Genomic DNA, 16427 nt, shown 5'->3' on the forward strand with positions numbered 1-16427 from the left:
AAAAGTACGGAAAACATCCAAACAACTGTACATAGGCATCGGTTTGAGAGAGATTTGGGGTTGTAATCGCCACCCTGTAACATCAAAGCACCGACAATCCACCACGCGCTGTTGGGGTAAGTGTAGACTCCTGGATTCAAGATGCGTTCGTAGGGGGAGGCTTTAGTTAAGAGGTATAGAAGAACACTAGCTGCGAAGGCACAGAGTCCGATGATGCACCAAAGACGTTTGCTCAGGGGTGCCATGAAACTAAAACAGTTGAGTACTAATGAAAATGGCGAAAAAAATAACTTTAATTGGTTGATGTTTTATTGATGTAATAATCCGGTAAAACTCCCCTTATAGGACCTAAAAATTTAATGTCCTATGCCGAGTTTTAGTAAATTCTATTGATTGGGTACAAAAAACTACAGATCTACAATTAAAAAGCGAAACTTTTACAAGACGATGGGACTCAAAGGTGAATGTAGATGTTCTATTGCAAACAAAGACGACGGATATTTATGACACGAAAAACTTGGACAATGCGAAACAGCATAATTGAACGATGAGTTGTCCTCTAATCAATGGTGGAATCACCCTAGGGTTGATCACATGTCCATCCAAAGAGTCCCCCTTTGATACTATTGGATGACATCATTTTTTAAACGATATTCTAACTTTAAAGGGGGTGGGAGAGCGCCAGCAAAAGCCCGCCAAAATATGTGGAAAATGTTTTTTTTGCCTGTTTTTTTTATAAAACTCTGCGGCGCAGAAAGTTTGATCATAATAGGGTCTTTATTGTGATTTGATCCAAAGTAGGGTCTTTATCGTGATTTGGGTCAAAATAGGGTTCGAGAATTTTTGGTTGAAAATCAGCTCTTCTTGAGAAAGCTCTAGATCCATGCCTGTTCCTAATAGACGGATTCCTTTGACAAATTTTCTCGAAAAATAAAATCTCAAAAAACACTTGGTGAATAAAAATAAGCACATTAATGAGGGGTAGGAGTTGAGAACCCCCAAAGTCTGTTTCTGCTATCTTTTGAAAACGGATGATCAAACTAATTATCTTTAAAATTGGAGTAAAATTTGTTGCACCAACCCATAAATGTTGATCTCTGGCTGAGGCTTTCTGATGAGTATGCCCACTCCGTAGTCCATGTATGCGGCTGTGTAATCTATGACCTTCTCTCTGTCGAAGTTGCGGGTCATGCCCGCCACTGCTATGTCCGCCTTACCCGACAGAATATGAGCCACCATTCCGTTCCACTCCCCCGTCTCCCCGTCAATCACTCCGTATCTGAGAAAAAATTGTATAAGCCAAAATGTTGACAACAAAGTTTTTAATCAAAGAGTTTGAACGAAGTTAATACACCTGAAAGTGCTCACTTTGACGCGGGAAACGCATTAACATTTGAGCACGTAGAGTTTACTAATTTACTAAATCTAAGTTAATAAATTTGAAATTATAATTTTTTTTATCAATTAAGCATTCAGCTTTGTCAAAATATCATCTTTTTGTCTGTGACTAAATAACTATGAACCGTGACATGTGCACACTTTTTGAAAAGTTATGTCCAGCTTCATGATTTTTCGAGCTTCCCCTATACGCCAAAAGAAACTGTTTTGCGAAAAAAAAAATCGGCGCTGGTGAATTTACAAAAAGCCTTTTTGAAGAATTTTGACAACATTTTTTTCGACGCGCACTCTTCCCTCAAAATTAGGTGTTTGCGCCAAAAAGGCTCCGAATTTTTTTTTTTACTATTAATCAATCAAAAATGGATGTTGTAGTAAAGTAGCACCAAAAGAAAAAGTGAAACTTTTGGCAACCCCAATAGAGGAGTGGAGCTGGCGGTCACCCATCTTCGATACGCTACTGACCACGAACCCTCCCCCTTAAAGTAAGTAGATGTTGCGTAAATTCTAGTGGATATTGCGTAATAGAAAGTGGCATATTTGTTCCGACTTTTGAAGAAAATGAGGAATATTTATGCTTTGTGAGATTTCTTTATTCAGTCGCTTTTCGACTTGTTAACTAAGCGTTTTTGACGGAAATATTCTACACCATTTGAGAGATAATATTATCTTAAGCACAAATTTAAAAGACATTTTACTGTGATATTTTTTGTAAAGTTATGAGCGTTAGAAAAATGTTAACTTGGCCAACTTGGAATAAATAAAGTGTCATATATTGCGTATATATAACACGCGTAAGAAGCGCGTTAATGCGTTCAAAATTGAATGAGGCCAGCAATTTAGCCCTATTATTACAATACGGGACGCTAAATACATCCTTAGTATTTTATATAGCGTGTGGGGTGATAAACAGAAGAAACAAGGGAAAAACTTCTTTTTTTTTAAGAATTATTTTGTCAATTAATCAACCAAAAAACTATTCAATTGGCCCTAAGTGCAGTCGGAACATTCAAGGTTTTGCCCAGATATACGAGCAAGCAGTCTTGTTTGCTTATAGCGAAATTATAAATAGACCAAATAGCTCGCCTCAATTCAATTTGGAACGATTTCTAAGAGAGATTAAAACTCCGCTAACGTGAGTTACTTGCGTAATATTCACAAGGTAATTTTGTACCAAGTTTGTCAAATTGGCTATCTTTAAACTCCCATAAACACTAACTTTTTCCCTAAAACTGCCTCAGATAAAAAATCCCAAAATCCCGAAAACAATCCCGAAAAAAATTATTTCAGAATAATGTTTCTTGAAGGTTAAAAAAGTGTTAAAAGATATGGCTGCACTTGGGTTTCTACCCAATTCATAATTTTTAACACCATTTATCCCAGAGGGAAAGGACAACATACGAGCTGTACAGCTCATCACGGCGAACCGCTGTTGTGCCTCTGCTTAAGAACTACATGCAATTTTTTTGGTATTTTTTCTGGGCTGGGTTATGTTGCCTCACCCTCAAGCAACGAGCACGGTTCAAGGTGGGCCTCGAACATCTGACCTTTCGGTTGAGAGGCAGAGAGGCGGAGATAATAATGACCACCATTTTATAATCATTTAAGCCTAGAGTTGTCAGTTTAAGATTAGACATATCATCAAACTCCCACCCGTCTGCCTCTTGGATGTCGTAGTCGAACATCTCGTTGAACTCTGTGGCTACTTGAGCTTGGATGGCCTTGAGCACATCTATGCAGTAGCCATCATACACCACATTGCCAATCGTGTTCTTCTTCTTAATGATAAAGGGCTCCTCCACCACCGTCGTGATCTAAAAAGGTAGGGCACAATTTTTTTCTGTGTTTTCCCTTTTTTCACTTCTTCGCATCGTCATTGGTTTGATTCAAAAACGTGACAAAATTTTATTTTTTAAGCAAAAAAGACGGAAAACTTTTCGAAGCTTTAATGATTTTACGGAAATAAATGTCCGTAACGTCGCTTAAAATTTTTTTGAAGGAGAAAATTTCTTGGAGAATTCTGATATTTATGGTGAAGAAGAACGTTTCCTTTTTCCTTCCGAAAGTTCCGGGGCTCTTTCCGAAAGTTCCTTTTTCCTTCCGAAAGAAGAACCTTCCGAAAGTTCCGGGGCTCTTTCCGAAAGTTCCTTTTTCCTTCCGAAAGAAGAACCTTCCGAAAGTTCCGGGGCTCGAAAACAATGGCAAAGATAGGTCTGTTCTTTTTTTGTTCCGACCATGTATTCGGGTGTGTTTTGGTTTTTTCCTTTTTTTCTTTTTTTTTTCGCAAAATTGTGTACCACAAATAATCATCGGACTAGGGGGTTGAGTGATATGTCATTTTAAAGCCCTATCAGTTGTGATTTTTACCACCTTAAAATGTCCAACAAAATTTCCCAGTGCTTACAATATCCTAATTCAAAACATAAAAACTTAGTTTTAATTGAGTAACATTAGTTAAATTTGAGTGTTTTAGTGGCTTTTTGGAATCAAAATGTTCAAAAATTCAATTAACTGCAGTAAGACTTGAGAAAGTTATTTTTGATTTTTTTTTGGTTTTGCTAGAAACTTTTCTACGGAACTTGCTTTTTAATTTGCTTATTTTAGTATGGCTGTCAAATATAGCTTTCCCCCAGTTTTTTGTTTAGCTCCTTTTATCACACCACGCCAAAAAAAACAAAAATAACTTGAAAAACCTTGTTGTATTTTTTAAGACTATGGTCGGAACAATCTGTGCTACTTGCACAGTAACCGGCTTCCCTTGTTTTTATATGTGTGTTTCAGGCCGTGAAAATTGTATCTGCTATTTTCAAGCATTCCAACATCAAGCCCTTCTAAAAATGAGATAGACCAAGCTGTGACCATGTTTCGAGGCCCTTTTGGAAGTTTCCGCATAAACGTCTATTTTTTGTCTCAATGCACAGACATCTCAAGAAACAGAATTATCCTAGAAGTTTGATCTTTCAAAAAATTCAAGCGACATGGATTAATATTTTGAACAAAAATTTTTTTTCCGTAAGCTGTGAAAGTTTCGAAAGATGCTCGCTGTGAAAATTGGATCTGCTTTAGTTGTTCCAACCTGTCTTGTTATTAACTTTGTTGTATATATTTAATTGGACAATTTAAAGAAAAAGATACCTTAAGAGTGCTTCCATCTAGGGAAGTTTTTCCGACTCGAAAGGGCGACACGTTCTCGGGTAAGTGCCACGTTGGATTGAACGTGTAGGCATTGTAAGTGTCGACTCGTTTCCACCCCGCGAGAAACATGTCACTTCTCGTGTCGTAGCGCAACATTTCGAGGTGCGGGAAAACTTCAAACCGACTTTCATCTCGTATCGAATCAAAATTTTTGTCGTTTCCATCAAAAATTTGCGACTTTTTGAAATAAGAGACACCGAGATAATCGTTAGCTACTCCAAAGTAATCATAACTTCCGTCTTCGAGTTTCTTAGTTCGCTTAACGCGATCGATTATTTTTGGTCCGTCGTTAAATTGAGAATCTTTCATACAGTTTAGATTCTTAACTTGACCGTAATTTGTCTTCTCAGAACTGTAAGTTGAATTCAAGGCTTCAATCGCAAGCTGCGCAGCGTTTAGGATGTAACTCATGTTTCGTGAAATTCCGAGCGAACTAGTTCCGTCCCATTTTGGCTCAACGAAACCCGAACTTCGATCAAAAGCCGACAAAGGTAGCTGTCGAATTATCATCAAAGCATTGAATTGAGGGCTTATAAAATGAAACTGTGTTAGGTCCAAATCAATGTTAGCCAAAACCCATTTGTAACTCAACCCGAAAAGTCCTAAATTTTGGGCTTGCTTCAGCAGCCTGAGAGTATTTTTCTGCGATGCAAGGACGATGAAATTGCTAAACAGCCCATTTGTGTTCAAATCTATCAGCGTACTCTGCATGTCTTTTGTCGTTTCGATGTCGTACAATTTGATCACGTGACTCGCGACCATGCCGCGTTTTGTTTCGTCCACAGATTTTTTCAGTTCGTTGTTCAATTCGGTTATGTAACTTTCAGCGAAGTATTCATCATGCATTATCAGGTAATTGTTCCAGTCATTTTTGGCCAAAATACTCCCAAGTCGATTGTAAACAAGTGAGTTGCTAACTCGCATAGGGAATGATGTTGAGCTAACTTCTGGAATTTTAGAGCAAGATGAAAATTTGGGTAAAAATAAAGCTGGAACTTGCAATGAGTGGGTTAAAGTTTGAATAACGTTAGTTGACGAGCAACTAGCTTGGGCGATTATGAAAGCCGCACCCTCGCGCAACGCTCGGCATGTTTGCTGCAAAATTGTGTAACTATCCCGTGAAAAATAACTCTTCAAAACGAAGTCGAAATCCCCTATTTGAGTTCTGAGAACTTCCAGAGCACTTTCTAATTCAACCGAATCCAGATCCGATTCTTCAAAAACGAACCCAATTTTGATGCTCGTTTCGTCCTTAAATTGACATTTTGCTACGAATAAACACGAGCAAGAAAAACACAAGATTAAAACTAAAAAATTCATCTTGTTAGACTTTATGATGAATCACAGAATAAAAGTATAAATATACGTTTTTTTTGTTCAGTTTTAGAGACAGTTGAAAACTACTTACATTTTAAAAAGTGCTTTAGAAGTCAATCAAGCTTGAGATTACTTGTAGTTTGAAAACTCTGATTGTTTTGTTCAGCTTCAAGTGAAGAAAAGATGGTAGTTCGCATCAAAGATTAAAAATGCCAAAAATTAGCCGGTCCGGGACGTGCTAAGAGAATTTGTTTCTTTAGGAGTGAACACAACAAAACGAAGGCTCTAATAAAGTTATATATCATAAGTATTCACAGGCAGGTTTAATGGGTGGGGTGGACGACGTGTGGATAACCAACCACTTTTCAGATATTCCAACCCCAGGGACAAATCTAGGATTTTTTGCAAAGAAAAGATGTTGCGGATTTTCATTTATTTTAACCTTTCTGATTTTCCGAGCTCTCTAAAACACTTAAAAAGACTCTATTTTTTTCATAGTCTTTAGGCCGAAGGAAATTTTTTGAAAAAAAAAAAACAAAAATAGGCCAAAATCACCTTTTGGACATTTTTTTTTGGAAATTTCGAACGAAAATTGCGTTTGTTTGGCGCGCAATTTCATTTAAAAATCATTATATAATGGCGCCGAAGGTTCTTTCAGAAAAACTTTAGGTTCTCTTGGCCTTAAATGGATTGAGTTATGACCTATTTGGTTATACTCAAAGAGTAATTTCAGATAAGGTACACCGTCTGCTTGTCACGCTATCTTATTTTCGGCCGGATAGATTCGTACAATTTCTTAGTCTAATACCGACCTTAATCTTACTCTTATATCTCCTAGTCTCAATAGATCTAATGTATACTGGTTTATGCGAGTTAGTTTCCAGAAGGAGAACAACTGTATTCTAAGCTTAATTCAAATTGCTCTGGTGCTGAAACTACAAGTAGTTTCAGCACTTACAAATAAGTGTAAATGTTAGAGATGGCATATGATTGTTTAGTTAGGAATATTTGACAAGAATAGAAAATTATATTTATAACCAATTATAAATTCTAGCTTAGAACTGGTTCCAGGATGCCGTACACTAGCACTAAACTTGAGGCCCGGGCCTGGGTCCGGCCTGGACCGGTTACCTCAAGCGCGGACCAGACCCGGCCCGGTTGGGAAGCAAACTTTTCAAGCCCGGCCCGGACCAATTTTTTTATGAAAACACGAATTTCTCAACAAAACGTAAACTGAAATTCAGATATGGATTCAAAAATCGCTTGCTGATCCTAAAAATGAGTTCCGAGCCCGGACCGTGCTCGGTTCCAAATCTGATAAGGAGGCGTAAAATTTTTGATTATAAGCGTTTGTGCCACTCAAATTTGAATTTTTCTCTGAAGCAGCCAGTTCTTCGCGTTGAGAGGGTGCGTGCGAAGTTTTTTTTAAAAACTTCTATTTAATCCCAAAACTTCCTTTTTAGCGCGTTTTTACAAAGAAAACTGTTTTTTTTAATGACAGAAAAAAACGACTAAATCAATGGCTTGTAATTGGCTTGGATAGTAAGCACTAATTTTTGACTTCTTGTCTCAACTTCAAAATCCAGTTTACTTAATGGGTTACTATATTTTGCCAAATTATCGAATTTTGTGCATTTACTGCTTTGGCATTATATTGATGTGATGCGCATCGATCATCCGAATAATTGTTCTAACCAGAAGTGGATTAAGGAAGCACTCGCCAAAAAAATTTTTTTTGGTTAAAATTTCTATAAAAAAGTCAATTCTGTATTTTTTTTTGCAGAAACTCCTACATGTTTTTCTATACCGAGTTATCAAATGTAATATGTTTCTTGAATATTAATTTGTCAAGTTAGGTGCTTATTTACATATATTGTCCTAGAATTGACGCGATTTTTAAGGGTTTTGCTTGAAAAAGGTCAATCAGGCCAATAAAATTTTATTTGCCTTAAATTTTTTATCTTGTTTTTTTTTTAAATAAAATAGCACGGAAATACTGGTTTTTTTGTTTGTTTTTCTGCTGTAGTTATTGGCCTAAAAAGTGTTTAAGGGTCTATTTTTAATGCTCAGTCAGGAATTCAAATGGCTTCTACTTGACTAAATTTGAATTAAAAACATATTAATTAGTCCAAACAATGGATTACAAAGAAAAACTTATCACATAGTTATTGATTTTGCAAAAAAAACAACATTCGAAATACATTTCAGAGGTTTTTGATATTTAGTCAGAAAATTTAGTTGATATTTGAAAACTCGAGTGCACCAAATTGTGTAATCATGTGTCGCATCTTATTTTTGCGACGTACTAAACCGCGAAAAAGTTCCGACCTACTGAACCATTAAAATATTGCATTTTCCATTAATGATCGGACATATCATTGTACTATTTTTTATAACAGGAACGCCTTTAATTGACGTTAAGCTTTGTTTCTTCACAATTGGTATTTTAAAGTATTGTGCCGCGCAATGTTTCAGTTGAGCAATTTATGGTGCTACCTATGATTTCTATGCATCATCATATATGGTCCTGTGAATATTTTCTAAGAAATCATGAATGATGTTGCAGGTGGTTCCAATGAATTTTTGTTTAAATGAAATAAGCGATAGATTTGAAGAAATTTAAGAAGGAAGACCAATCTTAGAGATTTTCGGAGTACCGCAAGCTGGTCTGCTCTTCTTCAAGTTATGAAAAGTCTCAAATTAAAAAAAATCTGAAAGCTAATCAGAGCAATACTTTAATCAGCTGAAAAAAGCTAGAAGCAAATATTTTTGGTTAATTTTTTCAAACATTATCCGAGAATGATTCGAGAAATTGAAAGATATTCTAGAAAAAATTTGTCAATTAAATTTGTTCTGATTGTTTTTCATAGATGAAAACGTATGATTTGATGCTTGAATGAAATCATTGTGCTTGCGACATATGATTTTCCTTGAAAAAATTTCCAAGTTTCTCAACAGCATCCTTAACAAAAAACAATAATTAGCAATAAAAAAAGCATTGATTGAGGGTTTTTGAGAAGAGAATCATTTATATGCAACATATATAGTCACTTTCCGTAAAAATCATATATGGATGTATACAGGGGCGGATTTTCTCACCAATCAGAGGGTCCCCTCTTTCGTAAAATTTTATGATATTCATTTTCGGTCGATCAACCCTAAAACTTTTCTAAAGCCAATATGATATAAGTTTGAGGAGAGCGCGCGACAAAAAAAACAATTTTTTGGTCAAAACTTTCAAAAATTGCCTGCGCCGCATAAAATTTGGTCAAAATAGTGTCTTTACACTACTCTGGGAATGTTCGAAAATTCAATTCCGTCGACCAAAAAAGTACACAATTTTTTCGATTTTTTTTTCAAATCCGCCCCGCATCAAATCGAGAAATACTTAGATCCGCCCCGGATGGATATGGTAGCGCATTTTTTTCTTTGATGTTCTCGTCTGACTGTGGCCTGATTCCAATTTTAGTTTTATTGCTTTCGAAAGTGAAGATGCAAAATTAGAAGATAAAATGGCAATAGTTCAATCCGAATTCTTGCACGTTGAAGGAAAAAATTTTTTGAATCAATAATAATTATAAAAAGCATAAATTTTTTCTTGGTGTTTTTTAAGTTTATTGTCAAAATACTATATCATTGCATAAATAATAACATTTGGTTGCGACCTCCTGGGCTTTTATGGTTGTGCATTATCTTTTATGGTGATGTAGTTTGACTAAATGGCAATTTTTATTGGCTATTTTTCTTGGTAAAGCTGGCATACTCCTTGCTAAGCGTTTTTTTGTGAAAACATTTCTTTTTGTTTTTACTCCTGCAAAAGCTCAAGTGTTTTCAGGAAAAAAGGTTTTTTTTTCAATTCGCAGAAAAACTCAGAGGTAGTGGCGCAGAAGCTTTTGTAAAAATAAGTTTTCTAATGTATTTTATGAGAGCACAAAAAATCAATATGGCCGACCTAAAAATAGCCGAAAAGTTGCGAGAACCCCCTCATAAATTTTCTGCTCCAGCCAGCAATCATATGCTAATAATTACAAAGGCTAATCGCCACATCCGAGTCAGCGCATGGAGCAACAGTTCTTTTACTTTATAGATTGGTCGGGAAATTTAGATTTCAACAAATACTATATCTGTTGTTTCATATGCTGTCCGAAATTAATATGTTTTTGTTTAGGTGATTATAGCTGCGAAAAATAGAAAAAAAATCACTAAACATCTTTATGGAAAAAAAGTTGGTCAGTTTCTTAGCTCGAAAAACATAGGGGATCTGAGTTTTCAAAATTAAACAATAATACTTAAAATAAAAAAGGGCAAGCTTAGGTAAAAAATTATTCTTTGTTTGAAAAAGAGGTTTTTGATATTAAGTCAGAAAATTTAGTTGATATTTGAAAACTCGAGTAGACCAAATTGTGTAATCATGTGTCGCATCTTATTTTTGCGACGTACTAAACCGCGAAAAAGTTCCGACCTACTGAACCATTAAAATATTGCATTTTCCATTAATGATCGGACATATCATTGTACTATTTTTTATAACAGGAACGCCTTTAATTGACGTTAAGCTTTTTTTCTTCACAATTGGTATTTCAAAGTATTGTGCCGCGCAATGTTTCAGTTGAGCAATTTATGGTGCCGCCTATGATTTCTATGCATCATCATATATGGTCCTGTGTATATTTTCTAAGAAATCATGAATGATGTTGCAGGTGGTTCCAATGAGTTTTTGATTAAATAAAATAAGCGATAGATTTGAAGAAATTTAAGAAGGAAAGACCAATCTTAGAGATTTTCGGGGTACCGCAAGCTTGTCTGCTCTACTTCAAGTTATGAAAAGTCTCAAATTAAAAAAATCTGAAAGCTAATCAGAGCAATGATTTAATCAGCTGAAAAAAGCTAGAAGCAAATATTTTTGGTTAATTTTTTCAAACATTATCCGAGAATGATTCGAGAAATTGAAAGATATTCTGGAAAAAAATTTGTTTTAGAAAACAAAAATTTTCTATGGAAAAACATAGCTTCCATAGATAAAAGCGTATGATTTAATGCTTGAATGAAAGCATGGGGTGACATATGATTTTCCTTGAAAAAATTTCAAAGTTTCTCGACAGCATCCTTAACAAAAAAAAATAATTAGCAATAAAAAAAGCATTGATTGAGGGTTTTTGAGAAGAGAATCATTTATATGCAACATATATAGTCACTTTCCGTAGAAATCATATATGGATGTATACAGGGGCGGACTTTCTCACCAACCAAAGGGTCACCCCTTTCGTAAAATTTTATGATATTCATTTTCGGTCGACCAACCCTAAAACTTTTCTAAAGCCAATTTGATCTAAGCTTGAGGGGAGTGCGCGACAAAAACGCAATTTTTTGGTCAAAATTTTCAAAAAATTGCCTGGGGCGCATAAAATTTGGTCGACGTAGTGTCTTTATACTACTCTGGGAGTGTTGGAAAATTCAATTTCGTCGACCAAAAAAGTACACAATTTTTTCGAAATTTTTTTCAAATCCGCCCCGCTTCGAGAAATACCTAGATCCGCCCCGGATGGATATGGTAGCGCATTTTTTTCTTTGATGTTCTCGTCTGACTGTGACCTGATTCCAATTTTAGTTTTATTGCTTTCGAAAGTGAAGATGCAAAATTAGAAGATAAAATGGCACTAGTTCAATCCGAATTCTTGCATGTTGAAGGAAAAAATGTTTTGAATCAATAATAATTATAAAAAGCATAAGCCTTTTCTTGGTGTTTTTAAGTTTATTGTCAAAATACTATTTTATTGCACAAAACATAACATTTGGTTGCGATCTCCTGGGCTTTTATGATTGTGTATTATCTTTTATGGTGATGTAGTTTGACTATATGGCAATTTTCATTGGCTCTTTTTCTTGGTAAAGCCGGCATGCTCCTTGCTAAGCGTTTTTTGTGAAAACATTTTTTTTTGTTTTTACTCCTGCGAAAGCTCGAGTGTTTTCATGAAAAATGCTTTCCTTTCAATTCCCAAAAAAATTCAGAGGTAGTGGCGCAGAAACTTTTGTAAAAATAAGTTTTCTAACGTATTTATGAGAGCACAAAAAATCAATATGGCCGACCTAAAAATAGCCGAAAAGTTGCGAAGACCCCCTCATAAGTTTTCTGCTCCAGCCAGCAATCATATGCTAATAATTACAAAGGCTAATCGCCACATCCGAGGCAGCGCATGGAGCAACACTTCTTTTACTTTATAGATTGGTCTGGAAATTTAGATTTCAGCAAATACTATATATGTTGTTTCATATGCTGTCCGATATTAATATGTTTTTATTTAGGTGATTATAGCTGCAAAAAATAAACAAAAAATCATTAAACGTCTCATTAAACGAATTATGGAAAAAACGTTGGTCAGTTTCTTAGCTCGAAAAACATTGGGGATCTGAATTTTCAAAATTAAACAATAAAATTAAAGTAAAAAAGGGCCAGCTTAAATAAAAAAGTTATTCTTTGTTTGAAAAAAAAAAGGTTTTTGTTGTCCTATGTAAAAACCAGACATATCTTACTGAGAACACCAAAAGAGGAAAAAAATTATATAAAAAATAAAATAAAGTATGCCTGGATATGGATATGAAGTGGCAAAAAATGTTTATAATTATGCAAAAAATAGCTTGAATTTTTTTTTCATTTCAGGTTTTAAATTGTAATTATCTACACTCTATGCAGCAAGCTTGGTGATAGATGACCAAGTTTTTGCCTGGTAACGTATCAACAAGATCAAACTGCTAGTCTAATTTCAATTTTGAGTGATGTTATATGCAGTTTCTAGCCAGCCATTCAACAGGTTATCCATCTATGTAGCCATCCTACTATAGTAGGATGGCTAAATAGATAGATAACCTGATGTATGGCTGGCTAGATGCATGGATGAATGAATGGATTTTTGGATGAGTAGCTGGACGAGTAGATTGGTCGCTGGTTGAATAGATGGCTAGATACAGATCGGGAGATGAAAGAACGGCTTCATGGATGGATGGATAGTTGATTCGCTGGATTTTATTTGGTTGGCTGGGTGGCTATAAGGATGGCTCGCTTGATCGATGATTGATTGACTTGATGGCTGATTCCCTGGCTGGATGGATGTTCGGTTGGATGGATTCATAGCAAATGGATCGGTGGCTTGATGGATATATAGCTGGTTGCATGGATGACTAGGTTGATAGATCGTTAGATGGATGGACCGATTAATGAATTATAGGCTTAATAGCTGGATGGTGGGATAGCTGGATGTTTGATTAAAAGATGGGTTTATGGATGGATGGCTCGCGATATGGATGGGTCGATCGATGATTGATTGGCTTGATGGCTGGATGGATGTTCGGTTGGATGGATTCATGGCTAGATGGGTCGGTCGATTGATGGATGTATGGCTGGTTGGATGGATGACTAAATTGATAGAACGTTAGTTAGATGGACCGATTAATGAAGTATATGCTTGATAACTGGATGGTCGGATGGCTGGACGTTTGATTAAAGGTTGGATTGATGGATGGATGGCTCGCGATATGGATGGGTCGACCAATGATTGTTTGGCTTAATGGTTGGTTCCTTGGTTGGATAGATTCATGGATGATTTGTTGGATAGATTCATGGCTAGATGGATTGCTGGCTTGATGACGGGGTGGCTAGCTGTAGGGATGGATTAATGGTTGGTTCGATGGATGGCTAGATGGCAATATCGTTAGATAGATGGATCGATTAATGAAGGATAGGCTTGACGGTTAGTTGGATGGAATGATGGCTAGATGGATCAATGGCTTGACAGATGGATGGCTGGCTAGATAGATGGATAGATTGATGTTTGAAAGGCTTGTTGCACGCATGGCTGGATGTTTGACGGATGGTTCGATTGATGGATGAATGGACTGCTAGTTGAATGGATGGACTGCAGAATGGAACGATTGCTAGTTGGATGGGTGGCTAGTTGACTGGTTAATTGAACCGATGGAGGAAAAGTGGGCGATGGAAGAAAGCGTAAATCACAGGCGTTGTACATCGGAGAATGTGTATTAGAAGAGTAGTTGATCTCTAAACAAAACAGTTTATTCATTGTTTTGAACAAAAGAACTGTATATTTAATTCGAATTAGGAAACAAAAAGAGAAGAAGCATTGCATAATGAGATAAGATGTCATAAGATAAAGAATGAGTTCGTTAACCAATATCACCTATGGTAATGATTTGCAGCCCTCTGAACATTTTTTATCAGAACTAAAGCTTAAACCCAATTTTTAATTTTCTGGTAAGAGGTAGAGGCGCAGTTACTTTGTTCTCTCAAGGTATTTTCTCCAATGAAACAAGTGGTACTATAAGCAAAATCAAATTTTAAATTGGTACCTAAAAGTTGTCTTAGCTTGTCGTTGAAGCTTATAATGTGCAACTTTCCCAGATTCCTCCTCGTAAGGTTTTAATTTGTTTTTTTTTGCAGTTTTGACGGAAGTTAACACAGCGTAGTTGACGTTTATCGAAATGCAATGAAACTACAGAGTAGCGCTGAAACATTTCAGAAATTGTTGTAGCCAAATTGGTGTCAGAGCGTTGTTTAGCGTGAAACAACTGTCATCACTATGGAATCCAAAGAAACAGGTAGAAAGTTGATGAAAAAGTTCGTAATTTTTAAATTACAATTTTAGAAAACTAATAGTTATTCAAAATAAGCCTTGTGTTTTAGAGAATAACAATGTCGATACAAAAATGATTGATGATGGCATGATGCTAAATGGTTTGATTCTACCAGTGATCAAAACGTGAATATGAAAACTTGTTCCACGTCAAACATTGAAAAAAAGGAGGTTGATTTCTTTATAGCCCAATTAGTTTTAGATTAGTATTTATATAGTTACGTTGAAAAGCAACCGATTATGGTGAGGCAATAGCGTGATCAGGAAACTCATTAAATTTAGTTTATAAAATAGAGAACTCAAAATCTAGAATTTTGAAAAAAGTATTGATCTATGGAAAAAATTGTTAGCGCTCCAAGTTTTTGAATAGACATTTCTATTTATATATAGGTAAGTACCAATGTATGTTTTTCTGCATAACGGTATATTGGATTGTGTAAAAGTGTGCTTGCATGTAACGAATCTGCACATCTTTCTCTTCTAATAGTAAATACTTACGAGTAACCTAGAAGCATGTGTGTAATGTTGTATGTATGTCTGCATGTATGTACGTATGTTTGATTAATATTTTTATTTATTTAGGATTACATAAAGTTCGTAAGCTGCGTGTAAGTATAAGATTTTGCATCAGTGTGTCTTTGAAGTTCAACTGACTTGATGGCATTTATCTGCTAATTCATGTGTTGGTTACCTTCTTTTGTTTTTATCTTTTTTGGTATGATTTCAACTTTGAATCGTTTTGATCGCCCGAGTGTTTTTTGATCGTTTCGAAGTATCTTACAATATGTAAGTCTAACTGGAATTATAACTTGAACTCAATGTATTTTAAGCTTCTTAATTATTGGAACATTGCAGAATACTTCATGGCACAATAAAAGTACGAAAGTTTTGTTTGTGTGGGATTGCATGTGATTTATGTGTTTTCTCCTCTCGGAATCGATGCAATGTTTGTAAGTTAGGGTGAATTAAATACAATTTAACTTTTGTCGGTTATTTGTCCACAAGACTCTAGAAAGTCTTACAACAACGTTTATAGGTACAGCAGCTATCAGACACTTCACATGTATATGCATGTTTGTTCACGTTAGTCTACACAGACGTGTAGACGCATGTTTTCATTACGAGACCACACTATGGATTCTGTGCATTGTCTGCGGATTCCACAACAGGCCAAAATCAGATTTGTCCCGGAATCTACATCATTGCTACTTTTCTTGGATCTTCTTTGCTGTTATGGATTCCACGAACAAATACTTAAAACAATGTTCCGCTCAAAATTAATCCAAAAGTAGGCGAAATTGCGGAATCCGCAACCGTAATTGCGGAATACAAAACAGTTTGTGGAGCCCACAAACAAACAGTAAGACATGTGTACAGGTAAATGGAGCTGTTGCGGAATCCGCAACTGTACGCGGAATCGACAAAGTGTAAGTGGAATCCGCATTTTGTTTGCGGATCCGTTTACATATATGTATACATGTAGTAGCGTTTAGAATTATATATTTAATTATATTAATTGATTTCGCTAGAATAGGAACTTATCTGATCAGTGGTTGGGATTAATGGAATCCCAATTAGTGAACAGTATTTGGGATCGATGAAGTCCCAAATTATCAAATAAATCGACGGTTTGCTTTGCGTTGGATTTCTAACCAATCTCAACCTAATGACTCCAAAAAACGAATTTATTCCATACTTCTTCCATTTTATCCAGTTTTTGGGCTTCCCTCAATCTCAAATACTGACTAGTCTTTGCGATCGATGGAATCCCAAATACTGACTTAATTTGGCGATATGCTGCGTGTTGTGTTTCCATACGCTCTCAACTACTCATTTTGAAAATCTTAGGTGTTGTTTTTCCAAAATACTAAAAGA

General features: G+C 35.7%; 1 protein-coding gene across 1 annotated transcript; it reads right to left on the reverse strand.

Annotated features, from left to right (window-relative positions):
- Positions 1–8: 8 nt before the first annotated feature.
- On the reverse strand, positions 9–5982 carry LOC134856128 (glutamate receptor ionotropic, delta-2-like; the record flags this gene model as incomplete). Its single annotated transcript, XM_063872492.1, has 4 exons — positions 4531–5982; positions 3049–3209; positions 1082–1279; positions 9–249 (listed from the first exon to the last, which is right to left on the reverse strand). Coding segments are annotated over exons 1-4 (1980 nt in total), but the record flags the coding sequence as incomplete, so codon positions are not given.
- Between the last annotated feature and the right edge of the window lie 10445 nt (positions 5983–16427).

The sequence above is a fragment of the Symsagittifera roscoffensis genome, unplaced genomic scaffold (assembly GCF_963678635.1).
Source record: "Symsagittifera roscoffensis unplaced genomic scaffold, txSymRosc1.1 SCAFFOLD_899, whole genome shotgun sequence".
Classification (NCBI taxonomy): Eukaryota; Metazoa; Xenacoelomorpha; order Acoela; family Convolutidae; genus Symsagittifera; species Symsagittifera roscoffensis.